General features: G+C 32.3%; 2 protein-coding genes across 3 annotated transcripts; both read right to left on the bottom strand.

The window, feature by feature from the left end:
- Positions 1-3064: 3064 nt before the first annotated feature.
- LOC113859898 (DNA-directed RNA polymerase III subunit RPC6-like) lies at positions 3065-3784 on the bottom strand. The gene has a single exon (XM_027492561.1). The coding sequence runs from the start codon at positions 3782-3784 to the stop codon at positions 3065-3067; it is 720 nt and encodes a 239-aa protein (XP_027348362.1).
- A 3206-nt stretch (positions 3785-6990) lies between these two features.
- Positions 6991-16408, bottom strand: LOC113857773 (katanin p80 WD40 repeat-containing subunit B1 homolog). 2 transcript variants are annotated; one of them, XM_027489960.1, is made up of 17 exons: positions 16174-16408; positions 15555-15685; positions 14571-14688; positions 14047-14273; positions 13846-13948; positions 12861-12931; positions 12480-12554; positions 12253-12396; positions 11753-11930; positions 10556-11041; positions 9830-9886; positions 9477-9745; positions 8584-8658; positions 8339-8451; positions 8011-8127; positions 7853-7921; positions 6991-7451 (listed from the first exon to the last, which is right to left on the bottom strand). In XM_027489960.1, the coding sequence occupies exons 1-17, from the start codon at positions 16196-16198 to the stop codon at positions 7391-7393; spliced, it is 2319 nt and encodes a 772-aa protein (XP_027345761.1). In that variant the 5' UTR covers positions 16199-16408; the 3' UTR covers positions 6991-7390. The 2 variants fall into 2 exon arrangements, with proteins under 2 accessions (XP_027345761.1, XP_027345762.1); XM_027489961.1 differs by lacking the exon at positions 9830-9886.

Genomic DNA, 16408 nt, shown 5'->3' with positions numbered 1-16408 from the left:
TCTCCAGCTGCAATAATCCTTGCAAGGACTACTCCGAATGGGGCTTCGAATGCGAAAAAATTTTCCTTTCTGGAACAGGAATGGGGATGAAAAGTCCTTGCGACTAATTTGAGGACGAAACTAGTTCTCCCATTCCACAGGTTCTCTGAATCTCTGAGCATATATAAAAATACTTAAATAACCTTATTAAATATCTACATATAGGATAATATAGTAACATACTTATTTAAAATAAAAAAAATATCAAAAAACTTTAAGTCTCATACTCATATATGAGGGAATGTGTTGCTCTATAATAGCCTTTGTCTCTGAAAGTTAAGTTCAGATCTTTGCATTCATTCAAGCCGTCGTTATTCTCATTCTCACTGTCTTCCTTTATGTTTGTTATTTGCTCCTTTCACTCTCTTCTCATTTCGTGGCTTCAGGTTTATTTCTTCTTATTTTTATTGTTGTTGTTCTTCTTCTTCTGCATTTTCTAAGTTACTCACATACCTGATTGAATCTGATAGCTTGTTGTCAGTCTCTCAAACTCAATCTTAGATCTTTGCATTTGCGCTGCCACTGTTCGCATTCTTGCTGTCGTTGCCTCCCACTCTTTGCTTGAGGTTTGTTTCTTCTTCTTCTTTTTGTTTTGCTCCCTCCTTTATATTTCTCCTTTTCAACTGTGTTTTGTACATTTTCTAATTATAATAATTTTTAAATAAAAAAAATTATATATAGCTTAGTAATGACAATTGTAAGCATGGGAATATACTTGTCAATTGTATGTATTAGGAAGTGTGTTATTGTGCTCTAAATTAATAAAATATTATAATGTTATCATTATTATTATGTTATAGTGTAATCTTTATGTTTGTTTCACTTCCTTTGAAAGCCTACTTGGGTATTGAGCATTTACTTAAGTTTACTTAATAATAAAAGAACTTAATTATTATTTTTTTGCAAATAAGATAATTGTAACTTCGAAGAAGAAAATAAGGTTTATTTTCTTACATGGAATCTTTCTATATGTGTGGATAACATATGCATTTTTTCTATGGATACATTCAAAATGTTTGATTCGAGCTGGATGATGAAAAATTATCATGTCCGATTCTTTCGAAGGATGGATCTATAAGAATTCACCTATCCTAATAACCAAAAAACCTGACTTGAATGATCCTATATTAAGAGCTAAATTGGCTAAAGGAACGAGTCATGATTATTATAGAGAACCTGGTGCTTGACTCATTTTCTAATTTGGTATCTGTTATTATTATTATAGTGTAATCTTTATGTATGTAGTTACGTTGCTTGTTTAAAAAAAATTGTGTAATATTTAATTTTTATATATTGTGTAACCTAATATTTAAGTAAAAAAAATTATAAAAAGTAACTTTTTTAAAAAATGATAATAGTATGAAATTATAGTTTTTAATATTTTTTTATGTATTTTTAGAGAAATTTACAAAAATTTGAGAGGAAGTAGGGATGGGGAGAAAGATCTTCCAATGGCAGAGATCAAGGGTCGAGGACGGAAAAGAACATAGGGTGCATGAATGTCTCTCTCTATGGCGGAGACCAAGGCCGAGGACAGTGAAGAACATAAAATGCATGGACGGGGAGCGGAGAATATCCCTCGTCCCCGCTCGCGCAGCTCGATACAAGCAATTGTTATATATTTTAGAGATTATATAATCAAATTAAGTGAGAGAAAAAAAGTATGATTAGAGTAAAGAGAATAAATATTTTTGTTCATTTTATTGTAAAAACGCAATTACTTTTTAAACTTATTGAACAGAAAATTTTTAAATTAAGATTATTTCACCTAAAAAAGCTATACCAAATATTATAGTATAATCATAATATTAAAAGTAAAATAATAAAATATTATATATATATATATATAGCATAAAAAGTTATAGCTTATATTTTTATAATTTTTTCTACGACCAGTCAACAATTATTTTATTACTAGATATAAAATATATAATACGTCAAAATTGCCACTATTTCTTTTTCTTTTTCTTTTTGCTTACATGCCACTATTTCTTTTCAACATAGTGACACTCTTCTCATGTATAAAATATGCATTCAATACGGATAATCAGATAACAAAGTTAACAATTGTATCATCATCACCCCATCAAAATGGTATTCAGGTTTGAATTTCCAATTCTACAATGAAATAAAGAAACAAACGAAAAAAAGAAGAGAGAAATATGACATGTTAGTTTTTTAAAAAAAGAAAGAAAACCATTGTCATGTTAATTTATTTATTTTTTAAAAATCATTTCTATTATCTACAGCGGAGAAAAAATGATTGAGAGGTAAAAATTGACCAAAATTTACAATCACACAATATCCTTTTACAAGTATTTTGAGTTAAAAATTTACAAACTTTGTTAGCATTTCATTTAATTTTAATTCTTATCTTTAAAGAACATAAAAATAAGAACATGATCTATATCTTCATTAACAAAATTTAATTTTTATTTTATGTAGAGATTGTTTCTATTAATTTTTAAATTAAACATTATGATGGGCAGAGCTCTATAAATATTTCATACTCATAGTTTTAAGTTATTCAATCTATTTTTTTTTTAAAATAATACACACTATCGTAATTGAGTGAATAAAAATTTGAAAAGATCAAAAAATTTTCTATTGCTAATCAACTTATAACAGGCTGAGGATAGAATATTCATTTCGTTCTTCCCTTCCGCTTAGCTTGGACAGCTTTTTACAGACTTTAGTACATATCAATACTAAACAGAGCAAATTAACCAATGGAGCCTATCCCATAAACAGTGGAATCCAACAATACCAAAAAATATATGTTCCAAGACAATTTAATCATACATCTTTGATATCAATCTACGTAACGAAACAGAGGAAAAGCACATGGGCACACCAAAAAGCTTTTCAATTTAATCCAGAAGTTAAATTTGAAAAAAAAAAAAAAACCTTTGAAGTATATATTCAACAATGAAATCAACAAGGACAATGGTTACCTAGATAAGACAATAAAATTAAAAAAGAAAGGCCTTAAAAGAATAAAAACTAAACAAGTGGAACACATGAATTAGAAGTCCAACCATTTCTGATAATAATCACAAGTTTTTGGGTTGATAACACCATCAGGTGAACACAATTTTATATTTGGACAAACCCCACAGGGAATAGAAACCATAATACCAACCTTAACGTTACCGTTGCCGGTACTGGCTCTGTTAATCAATCTATAACAAACTTGACCAGCAGGAACGGAAGCAAAATCGCCAACGCCAGTACTGGTCACCTCTTGCACCTTATTCTCCATAATCAAAACCTTCAAAATCTGTTCCACTTGCTCCACGGAAACTCCGTTAGGAAACACCCCACTCGCCACCGTTCTGATCCAATCAACGATTCCATCACACGTGGCAACTTTTTGACGGAGAATGATCTTGAAGCAAACATCAGAAAGTGCTTCGATCAACTGGGTATCGAGTTTTCCTTCGGTGTACCAATCGCCACCAGTGATTTCCTTGGAGGGTTGGAACTCCACCGCCATTAACAACTTCTTTTGCCTGTTTTGGATGCTAACAACTTCTTTGATGAGTGACTTGGAAAGAAGGGACTTGATGGTTCTCTTCAGCATGGTTTCGGGGATGTTGGTTTCTCGCTTGATGTCAGTGTGGTGTATTCCTAACTCTTTCTTGGCGCGAATGATGTTGTAGATCACACGATCCTCGTTGCTCAGTGATGCTGACACTGCTGATGCCAGGTCTTGGCGCTTGCGTTTCCCTTGCAGAATGCTCATTGTTGAGAGATGAAAGAGACTGTGTTTGGTTTGGATGAAAACTGAAAAGTTGAAAGTGTTGTGTTGGTAAGTGGTTACCGAAGATGAAGGGAACACGATCGCATGAATGCCACAAAAACATTCAAAACTGAACAATGGTTATCAGAAGGAGAGAGGGAGGGAGCAATAGTTGTGTATGGTGTTATGCGGCAGAATTCTTTGTTATTGTTTTCTTCTTTTTTTGTTAGGGCAATGGAAGCTTTGTTTTTGGGTCAAAGAACAATGGCAGCAAAACAACAATGAAGGCACTAGGCCCAAAAGCCAGCCTAAAACAACTACAAAATGGATAGGAATTTTTTTCAAATATTTTTAGTTATTACCTCAAATTTATTAAAAATTATAAATATTGAATTTTTTTAATATATATATATATATATATATTTTTTTTTAAGGTTCTTTTTAATTTTTTAAAAGTGAATATCTTCAATTGATTTTACGAAAGATTAATTCTTAGAAAAAACATGTTTTGAAAAAAATTTATTTAGAAAGTTGTAAGGGGAAATATTTTTTGTTATTTATTTTTTGAAAAATTTTATTTCTAATTTTTTGAAAAAAAAATTGCTTATTAGAAAGAGAATTACATCTCCTTTGAACAAAGTTCAAGTTAGTATATGACTATTTAAAAAATTTGGATGATTCAAAAATTGTTCAAGGTAGATCAATTATTCAACAACACTAATTAATTATTACATAGAATTAAAATAAATTTATTATTTTAAAAAATTTAAATTCAAATATTTTTTAGAAAATAAAATATTTTGATTGTCTTATTGTTAAAAAGAGTGCTTAAGATTTGGAAGAGAGAATATATTTTTCAATTTTTGGAATAATTCTAATTGAACAAAAAAAAAATTTAAAAGAGTGATTTTTTTTTATATATAAAAGAAGGGGCTAAGTCCAAAAAACGAAATTAAGTTGCTACAACTCCTTTAACATCACTAATATCGGGAGATACACAATTAGGAATTTTTGAATTGAGAAAAAAATGTTTTTAAATTGAGAAGGATGATTTTTTATTTGAAAATAAAAAATTTGAGTTGAGATTTTAAAATTATTGTTTTGGGTAAATAATATTTGATTTTTTAAGATGGAATATTTTCAGATTTTAAAACAAGAATAATTTTTAAAGTTAAAAAGCTGTATTTTTATTGCATTTTATTTGTGAAATATATTGGTTTTATTTTGGGAGAGGAGACATTACTTGAATTTGAATTTTTTACAGAAGGCTTTTTTTTTTAATTTGGAGAGAAAATATGTTTATTTTGAGAAAATTAATTGAAAAAATTCTGATCAAAATAATATTAAAAGTAGATATTCTAGGCGGATATTATGATCCGGTGAATATTTTACTCAACAATTAGCTATTGCATAGATTCGAAACAATTTTTTTTAAAATTTTAAATATATGTTAATATTTTTAGGAAGATATTTTTTTTTATTATTTATTGATATGTACATGACACAAATTGTAACTATTAAAACAACAACAAAAAATTTAGTTTTGAGCATAAAAATAGTCTAAATAAGATAACAAGAAAAAAAAAATTCACACAATAATAGCAATAATAATAATAATAACAATCACAACAATTACAAGCCTCTTTTGTTGTCTAATATTAGACATGATTCACTTTGTTCTCCAAAAGCTAAAGCCAACACGCCATTATTTTTTTTATTCCATTGATTAATTCAAGCAACTACAATACTATGGAGGACTTAGAGATTATCTTATTTTTCTGCACAAGTTATTCAAGACCTCGATGCATTCATCACACTTGCTGATTGAAAATATACGAATTCAAAACAGTATAAAAGCACTCATCATATTAAAACCAAATGACTAATGAATCAATCAAAGTCTAAAGAGCAAAGAATATTTTGAATACCAGTACTTTGTGCAATGCTCCTCTCTTGAGTACTCTTTTGCTCAGCTTTCAAAAACAAAGAATGAACGTCTTTGATTTTTATTTTTTTTTATTTCCGAAAATTGAGTTTTTTTGGCTTGAGATCATAACTACGTTTTTGGTTTTGAGAACTTGTGATTGTGTGTGAATCCCTGAATGAAAAGTGGGAGAGTGCAATGGTAAAATATGTGAAGTGATGAGTGCATTAATGTGCTTTTGTGTGAGGGGGTGATGGAAAAAACTTGATCATCGTCGATTCAACTTAACTACTTCGTCCGTCCATTAAATCTTTTATTTCCTATTTTTTCGATGTTTTTGTAACTGCACAGTCAAGTATATATATATATTAATTATTATTATTATTATTATTATTTGATTTTTTTTACTTTTTAAACAACCGTTTTCAGCTTTATTAGATTTTTTTGGTTCAGATTTATACTTTTTGTTTTGTATTTGAGTCTTTCTTTTTTCCTGCCTTTTCTATTTATGTATTCCAAATTTTTTTAGATTTTCCTTTCCCTTTTTATTTAAGATTATATATTTTTTCAATTTGTTTAATTTTTATTATTTGTTATCTCATCATTTTGCCGTCTCATATAGTATCTGTTATGAGACTTTTGATTGATTTTATTTTTTTAAAATATTGAAAGCGTATTAATTATCTTTAACAATATCCTAATTTGCTGTTAATTGATACCTTATCTAAATATTGATTATCTCATAACTATGCGGTACTTTTTAAATAAAATTATTTTAGTCAATAATATTGTTTTATTGTAATAATTAGTGTAATTAATACATTTTTAAAACGTTTATTACTATGTACTAGTCAATAAATAGACAAATCAGCTTTTCTCTCCATCTATCATTTTCTCTCCACTTGAAGGGAGAAATTTCTTTTATGCCTGTTCCATCAAATATTTTCGTATTTTTTTGTCAACAATCAAAGAAAAAGAATAAAATTGTCTCATTTTTCCCCAGTCAACTCTTTCTAGTTTCCACCCATTCAAACTGCATTAGTAAATTAAATATATTATGTTTGTAAAGATGTAAGTTACACAAGGATCATCATGCCTGAGATTCAAATAAATTGAGCATTTAAGACCTAAATGTACGGTGATCATCATCATAATGGCAAGTTCTGGTCACTCCATTTAAAAAGAAGCTTGAGCACTTAGGACCCAGAAAAATAGAAAAAAGGATCCATTTAATTGGATATTGCATATACAAGGATTTTACACTGGTACTAAATACAGTGGACTGATACATTTCATTGCATGTTTTAACGTGCAGGATATATCACTAATAAGCAGAAGAAACATATTGAAGAAAAACAAAAGTTGAAGACCAGCACAGGTTATATGTCAGGAACACAAGCCTTTAAGACCAAGATACAACTTAGATGGCTGCTTCCACCTTCAAGCATCTAAACATAAGGTCAAATAAATCATTCAGCTAACCCACATGTTTGTTATGATTCTCTGCCATTAACGAAGCTGATGACGACCGCTACTAGGGCAAATCATAAAAAGAAGGTGGCTGCAGATGAAAAACACCACATGAAGAAGGCTTTCTTCATGTTTTGTACATGATCCTGCCATACCATGTTGAGCCAAATCACTCATTCATAAGTTGGCTGAAGTTCTTAAAAGAGCAACTTTAGCTAGGATTGTTGAAGAACCAAATTTAGCTCTTGGGCAGCCTTGGCCAATAAGCCACCCCTCCTGCAACAAAAAGAAACCGGGGGGGGGGGGAGTGAGAAACCATGATTCTTGATTGCTGTTTCTGTAAAAGAAATGTTACAGTGATATGTAAAGAAATAGGCTAAGAATCATAACACCAAGTTGTATAATAAAGCTGAGAAGAATTAATGCTTAATAAAATCAGAACCAATTAAACAGAAACACGAATAATCTTCGCAAAGGGCATGCACATTGTTTAGCATGCTTTCTTTTTTTTTCATACGCTACTTCGCTTATTTTCCAAAGGTATTCAAATCTTACCATAAAAGGACATGCTCAAGACACAGAAATAGCTTTTTTGGATTTCTATTTTAAAACCATTAGTCTGCAACATTGATTTCAATGTGCATATATGTTGGCAACACCAAAGACTACATGGTTACCGTATTAATATAGGAAGAATCATTTGAATCTTCTGCAGTTGCATAAAGCATTGATTGGAGCATTCCCGCCTGTTTTCAAGATTTTACATAAATTAGGTTCATTCACATATAAACTTCAAGAGACAGTGAAAGCAACATTAGGTGACGATGGAGGGGACCTTTGCTCTGCATGTAGATCAATCCCAACAGAAGGAGGTGCCGAAACGGTTGAACGTATTGTTGGACCAAAAACTGCTACAAGTTTTAGTAGCATATCCAATGATACCTTCACATGTCTGCACAGTAAGAACAGGTTAAATGTATACGGTTTGTCATTTTTTTTTTGTGAAGGCCACCATCACAAGAAAAATACATGCTAATTCAAACAGTAGTTGTGAGGTCATGGCCTATAAATTAGAAGAAACATTAGATGAGGTCAAATATGAAGCCCTAGATACTTCAACTTTCAGCATGAATTTTCCTAACACCACATTAACAAAAAACTACCTTTCTATCTTGCTATCCAGCAAGCCTGTGAGCACAGGAATTAAATAAGAAAATAAATCTAAGGTGAGAATCTCCATCTTCTCAACAAGGACACCGATAACATCAGCTTGAACCTACATACAGATGATTTTTTTTTTAGGATTCATATTCAATAACAAAACCATAAATTAATTGTCAAAACATTAAATACAGAACAAGCAAAGAACCAATGAGTGACAGGTTGACATTTAATTAAAAAAACATACAGATTGATCAGGCAGCTTCCTCAAAGCACTGATGGCACCTTTACTATCATTCCGCTCCCAAAAATGCCGCACTACCTGCAAATGCACGTTAGAACCAGTCAGTGAGAGGAATGATTCCAGTTTTTATCATTTTATTCCTATATTCCAGTTAAGAAATAGCAAAAACAAAGACGAACATTTACACATCAGCAAATAGGCTATAGCCAAACACTTATAAGTTTCATGGCTAAAATTAATACATACTAGAATTACTACACTATACACAGGTTTAGTCTGAAAGAAAATAATTTAATATCAACTAATAGCTAAACCTACCTGTAATTTTGTCAAACGTGAACGAAGATTACTTAATGTTACATCATGAGTTTGCATCAGACCTTCAATTATTTCCCCTTCATTTGCAGAGTTTGAATCCCTTCCAGAAACTTGAGGCTCAACTTTCTGACAATGTCATAAAACATGATATATTTGAGTAGTTCAACGAACCCAATGCAACAATTTGTAAAAACACGAGTGCGTGACGAAGCCCCCCAGCCCCCAAAAAGGGTGAAGTGTGTGATTGAATTTGAACAACCACATTCTTTCAATATATAGGTTTTAATAGTTAAGACACCATAACTCTAGAGCAAACCAATACCAAAAGAATAGTGATAGCAATTAATCAATGGTCCAAATAGCCAAGGGCAAGGAGGTGGACAGGGAGAGGTTCAAGAGAAAACATGTGCAAGCTAATTTCTAAAATTGTGATGCCATGTACACTTTCAGAGCCTTTTCAGTTTCTTCATAAGGTATCTACAAATAATGTTTTGACTAAAACATGAAGCTACGGTGAAGATATTATGACAGTGTATATAATTCCATAAAGTTTGTCTTTTTTCAAGCAAGAGTTTTACCAAGAAGTTAGTAGACTTGTCTACTTCACATGTTATGTCGCAAATGGAAGGCATATTGTTTTGATCTTCATTGAAAGGAATTTTTTCCCGCTTCTCAGATGTTGTGGTGGGGATGGGGGACATAATAGTTTGATCTTCTTGGAGAATTTTTTCCCTATTGTCATTTGTTGTGGTGAGCGATACATTAGTTTGATCCTCATTGGTGGGTGTTGTTTCCCTTCTTTCAAACCTCTCGACCAGAGAACGGGTCCTTCCTTGTACAACAGCAACTGCCAAAAGCAGAATTTAAATATGTTCAGTTTCCAGTGGAATCCTTAGTGTATAAAAAATAACTTTGAGAAGTTATCGCAAACCTCCATTGACATATTTAACTGGACTAATCCCTTTGCTGTAAGGAGAGGATTGATCACCTGAAAGATAAAATATTAATCATAAGTGTCCATACATTACTTTTCTATACAAAAGACCAAATACACATGCCATGCCAACTTCTGTAAAAGAGTAGAAACTAAAATATCAATTGGCAACATGTAGAAGAGTTTTATCTGTCCAGAGAATGTTGGCCAACAGTTTTTTGTTATTTTGAAAAGGAAAACGAAGTCAGAAAAAACAAGCATAATTTTTTCTAATATAAAAAGAAACTTACATGGACCTTCATTGAAATCTTCACAGATTTAACAAGAAACTGTTATTCAAGTATATATAGGGGGGGAAGTCCATGCTATAACTAAGAAGAGAGAAGAGAATGATGGGCAATTAAACCGTTTTTGGTTGAAGTGGACACAAACTAACAAAATAAGATTAAAGAAATCAAAGTTTTGGCTTCTCTAAAGTGAGAAATCTCAACCATCGATGAAAAATTAAATGGTACTTGCACATGAATAACAAATGTAAATGGTACTTGCACATGCATAACAAATGATGGATTTGTCAATTCTTCCCCTTTATTTTATTTTCTTATCGATAGTTGAGATGTCATACGTTTCTCTCTATAGTGAACTACTCATTCTAGATTCAGAAATATAATCACCAATGACTTGCATTTGACCCACAGTGGTTTAACAGAAAGAGAAACTTACATTTCTCTTGGTCAGAAAGTCTGTCTAGTGTTAAAGTCCTTCCAAACATCTCTGTAACACTCTTGATAGGATGTTTATCTTCACAAGATTCTCTGACTTCATTCAGGGATCCAAGCTTCATTTGGAAGTTAGGATCTTTTGCACTATCAGATTTACTTACAGTATCACAAAATATTTCAGAATCCAAATCTGATGAAAACCCATTAACATCAAATATGCCGGTTGATGCTCCCTGAACATGAGCTGGCTTAAGCAACATTCCAGGTTTTCTCTTCGAAAAGGTCACTGAGTCCTTACCATCAGGAATGTCCCGAGGTATAATGTTGGACACAAAGTAAGACTTTGTAGATGCTTGTTCATTTGGTTTTGCATGAACTCCTGTTGCAGGACTCCAGTTTAGCATTTCTTTGGATTCCTCAGGGAGATCTATTTTTGGAGAATTCAATGACCTGGATTTATGTAACATAACAGGATTCCCTCCAGAAGCTTTATATGCAGAAAAAGAAAAATGTTCTTGAATACATCATTTGGGACAGTAATCAGAATTACAAATAAACTGGCATGGAAAAATGTACATAATCCTACCAAAAAAACTTCTCTAAAGTGGGTTGGTCTCTAATAAGGTGAGTAAGGGCACACCCACCTTTAGACTTTCATGAGTAAAGATTAAAATACCTATTAAATAAATTCAACGGTGGATATAGCATTATTGCCTTAGAAGCTCACTTAAAAGGGCCCTTATCTTAATCTGCATTCACGAGTCAAAACCTTCACCACATATTTGCTTGTAAAATTAAATTTTCAACTTCAGCCAGATAAATTAAAGGACACAACTTGTGTGTTATTCTTTATGTTCTGTTAGTGTTGTTTACAAATTAAACTTGTAGCTTTATTTCTTCAATAAAAAATCTGTATTTAATGTTATTATCACAGATTGTTAAGGTCAAACTCTGATTTTGATTACTAAACAACATCAACAACACATAAGGAATTGTACCCTAAGTTTTGTCCTTAATTAAATTGTCAATAGATTCTTCACCAAAACAATCCATTGGTGCAATTGTTGCATCTTACCTATTAATGAGCTCAGTGTGAGATGTGCTATATGGCACAAACTTTTTTGAAAACTGAATTCTTTCAGAAAATTAACAAAGCCATGTCTAATATCAAGGGAAGACAAAAAGGTCTGTGGCTTACAGTCAATATATATATTCTTTATCTCTTTTAACTCATTTTCAGAAGACATACAGCACAACCCTGAAGTTGGTCCCACACCAACCTCTGCTTTCTCCTTTTGTCTTCCCTGCAGATTAAGTTGCTGCTCCATGCTTTCTTTTTCCTTGGTTTCTACACCACCACTATATGGCTTGATAAGCTGATGCATTAAGAATGACAGTCAGAAAGATAGCTAACAGAGAACAAGTTATTGGAAACGCATCACAAAATTAGTTTAACAATGTTCACAGACTAATATGGATACCATGTACTCACGACTTTCATTACAGGCATGAACACTGCAGAATGGTAACTTGCATTTAAAACTAGTAATAACATCATACAGCTAATAATAGCAGCCACATAAGTAGGAATTCTTTAATTATACTTTGTCTTTTTGAGCTAAGTATAATGTAATTAACACAACTCATTCTAAATTGTGAAATAAATATAATAATTAATCTAGGTGATGGTGAGCCTACCGAAATATCTGACACCCATACTCCAACAGAATTACTGTACCACGAGCAACCCAAAAGCTTCCCATCATGAATGCATAGGTCACCAAGTGTTGTCCATAGCATGTCAACAGCATCATGACATATAACAGGTTCCCATGAATACACCTACAATAAATGAGCATTATATATCTTTATCATGTTTGAGTTTTTATTATTATAATCTAATGTTTGAAACAAACAATCTGTACCTTCAAACCATCCTCAAGTCCAGCAAATAGGGTCCGTCCATCAGGATGAAAGGCTATTGAGCGTACCCCTGCAACCTAATAAAAATTGAAGTATACTTATTAGAATTAACTATTTTATATAAAATTCTATGTCCATGTAAATGCACATGTATCTGGGAAAATAAATGTACAGGTTTACATTAGAAGGCCATGCTACAATGGCAACAAAGCTACATCACAGATAAAAAGTGAAACATATTAACACACTATGCACCTGTAGATTAACAAAGCAAGATACAGCAACACTATCAAGTTACAAAAAAATATTAACCTTGATGAGTATTAATGGATATAATTGAGTCCTTTCAAACAGAAGAAGAAAGCTTCAGCAAATTTATATACCTCATGTCTGGTAGATCCAATCAGTTCAAAGGTTTCTAAATCCCAAAATTTCACTGTTTTGTCAGCTGAACCTGCAAATGAATTTGTAAACACTTACTCTTTTGCTGAATTTTTTTCTTTTTGAACTTAAATAAATTATTTGAGCATAATGCTTTGGTCAAAATAACAGTTTACATCCTTCAAGGTTACATTGTGATTCAATGAACAAAGACAAAAATTATATTTACATATCAAATTCAAGAACATTCTGTACAATGGATTATGCTTACAAAACCTTGGAAAAGTTCAGGAGCAGTAATATTAATGATAATTCAGTACCATGGTGAAGATGGAATCATAGTAATTGTGGTGGCCGCAAAGACATCTTGTCAATAGTGATTGGATATGATGGCTATGTGCATGTTCGAATAAGTGGTGTAATATTTTTTTTCGGTAGAATGTAGCGTGGAAGAATTATATCAGAAAGAATTGCATTTTGAAGGATGATTTCTATGTTTGGGAATGTTTAACATAAAGTAATTTTGTTAGAATGAGTCTTGTTTGAATAGTATAATTACCTTTGGATGTAAAATTACTAAAATAGAAAGATGGATTTAGGCTTGTGTAAATATATAAATTTCATAGAAACATATTAGTTAATTACACTGAAAACAAATTTTTCTTAGACTGCATCCTAGGCAAAAATAATTCTTTTAACTTTCTTTTTCCAAAATGCCCTCTCGACCCATGCCTACATTTTGGCTTGTTAGCAAAACATGATCTGGTACCAGCCAGGCACCCATAAAACGTTTATTGGGGCCAGACCATAATGCATTCTAGATAATCCCTAATTGAGTTTTCGAAGATGCTTGAATGTTTCCATGGTCCCTGACAGAGAATCATTGCATATATTTCCATTAAGTTTGACCAACTATTAAGCATACTTTCATTCGGTGCACACTAATTATGAAAGAAAGATCTTCACATCTAAAGCACACTAACTCACTTGTAGCAAGAAGAAACTCAAGAGGATGGAAATCTAGGGACCTAACAGGTCCTTCATGGAACTTGAAGTCATGCAAGAGCTTTCCACCTGTTAGATCCCAGACCTGTATATTGGTAAGTTAGATTCACTGTGTATTTATAGAACAGCTAAAAGTTATAAATAATTGGAAAAGCTATACCACAACAAACTCCATGCTGTTACCTTCACAATATTATCAAATCCACCGGAAACAACCCAACGGCCATCTGGAGTGAATTTAACTGTACTGATGCCCTGGCTATGACCCTTGTATGTATGAATGCATCCTTTTTTCCGAATATCCCAAATCTTAAGATTACTGTCCGAGGAGCCAGATGCAAAAAACTCACCAAACGGATGAAACTCAACAGCAGTACAATTAGATCTGTGTCCGGTAAGAGTGCGAACCACTATACTTCAAGAATAATAGCAAATATATTAGGGGTTTACTGATAAAATTGTAAAATACACAAACCTTATATTGCACCTAACAATTTAAAAATCTTTACTTGGACTTATAATGGTACTCCTAGATGCCTTTATAATTTCATGCGTGCAAGTAGATAGTATAACTCAATTCTTAAATCAAATAGCGGTCCATGTTTATGATCAGAGGGTTTTCACTTTTCTAGCTAAACAATTCCGATGCTCTATAAATAACAACATTATATATTACACATGACTGCAGAATACACTAAGTAACGTACTCTTTGCTTCTTCCAAATCCCAAAGCTTTATAACCCCTGACGATGCTCCAGCAAGAACCAATACTTCTGCTGAGTCAAAAGCCACAGATTCTACTGAACTAGTGTGACCACTCAAACTCTGCATATATTTATAGTAAGATAGCATTGTTAGGTTCAAAGTTCTACATGGCTCTGCTGCTACCATAAGAAAGTCCAGCCCACATCATATTGGGAATCCAATGTGAGTAAAAAGTACAGATGATAATAAATTATTATGATCTATGTATAGCAGAAAATTTTCAGATTTGAATGACTTCCAAGCTCCATATTATTCTGGGACAGCAAAAGAAAGAAGAAAATGGCATTGGAATTATCAGGTAGTAACAGATCAAGGCTAGATAACTATATTGAAATAAGTGAGGATGGTCCAAAACTTGTAGAAATCAATCCCAGCATTCCATACCCAGATTTCAAGGTTCTTAAACTTTCAGGCTTCAAGTTCAGTTTATTCTCGAGAAAGTTTTTTTTCACTTATCACTGCTTGCACATACGAGGTCATACACATTTCACTGCTCATTCATCTTGGTTTGATTCTTATTTTACACAGCTAAAATGCAGCCAAAAAACAATGTTGGCATCAGAGCTTGCTAGGTTAATGATCATTGAATTGGCTTTTAAGAAAACTTATTTTGGTGATTAGACAATTTTGGCATCTACGTGTGTTGGTTGCGCCAACCTTGCTGACACAATATCACTGGATGGTGCCAACGTACTTAGTACAAACCCACCAGGCAACACAATCCTTGAATCCCACAGAATGTGCAGCAGATGTTGTGGCAAAAAGTGATGCATATGGGAAAATAACACTAAGTAGCTTTAGAAGATCCTAATTTTGGTAAATAATTTTTTCACTTGCATTGTTTGGGTACATGCAATAACATAAATCCTTCAGTGAATAACATATTGAAACCAAAATGCTAAAATAACAAAGACAAATCAACTGACCCTTAAAGAAGTTGGTTTCCCAATCATCCACAGATTAACATTGTGATCATCCCCTCCTGTAACGAAAACGCGGCATGCCTTCCTTCCAATTTTCAAACAGTTTACATTCCCTGAATGGGCCACAAATTCCTCTACAGTTGATTGGCTTAGGAAACCACATTATCAAAATACCCAAACATCTACACTCCACAGTCAATAACAAACTCATACTTTAAAATATAACACACAGAGTCAAAGACCCCGATTAATAAATAAATAAATAAATAAAAATAACCAACACAAATATGAAAAACTGCAACTTGTAAGTTTCATTAACTTCTCTAGCAAATCCTCAACCACTAAACGGTAAAAAACGGCTTAAAAAAATCTAAACTTCACTCCATAACTTCCAATTTGCTGATGAGTTTCCAACATTTGCATCATTTTTTCCCAGAAAGCAAACAAAGTGCAAATCCTACACCCCACGTTGCCCCCTCCAACAATGAATTTTAAAAAAAACAATTTGAAAGTTTCAGCAGAAACTCAGTCACTGGTAACAATAACTTAATGGGTGGAACCAGAATGCATTTTCTGAGACAGAAAAGTTATTCCAAGAAAAAGGAAAACAACAAAAGGATACGTAGTTTGTAAACTGGGTTTGCCATTATTAATGTAGTTGGGCAAGTTCAAAATCAGCTTCTGATGCAGAAATGAAGTTCCTTTCCCCACAAATGAAGGGAACTGAGGAATTGGGTCTAATTCTACAGAAACATAGAATAGGAGAAGGGAAAATGTGCAGTGGGTCGAATATGGAAATGCAAACTATAATTTAATGTTTCAGTTTTAGATGGGAAATGCTCTCAACATAAGAATGA

This window comes from Abrus precatorius, unplaced genomic scaffold (assembly GCF_003935025.1).
Source record: "Abrus precatorius isolate BTA unplaced genomic scaffold, Abrus_2018 Scaffold2, whole genome shotgun sequence".
NCBI classification, from domain to species: domain Eukaryota; kingdom Viridiplantae; phylum Streptophyta; class Magnoliopsida; order Fabales; family Fabaceae; genus Abrus; species Abrus precatorius.
Note: the sequence above shows the minus strand (reverse complement) of the source record. Positions and strands in the feature narration are given on the sequence as shown.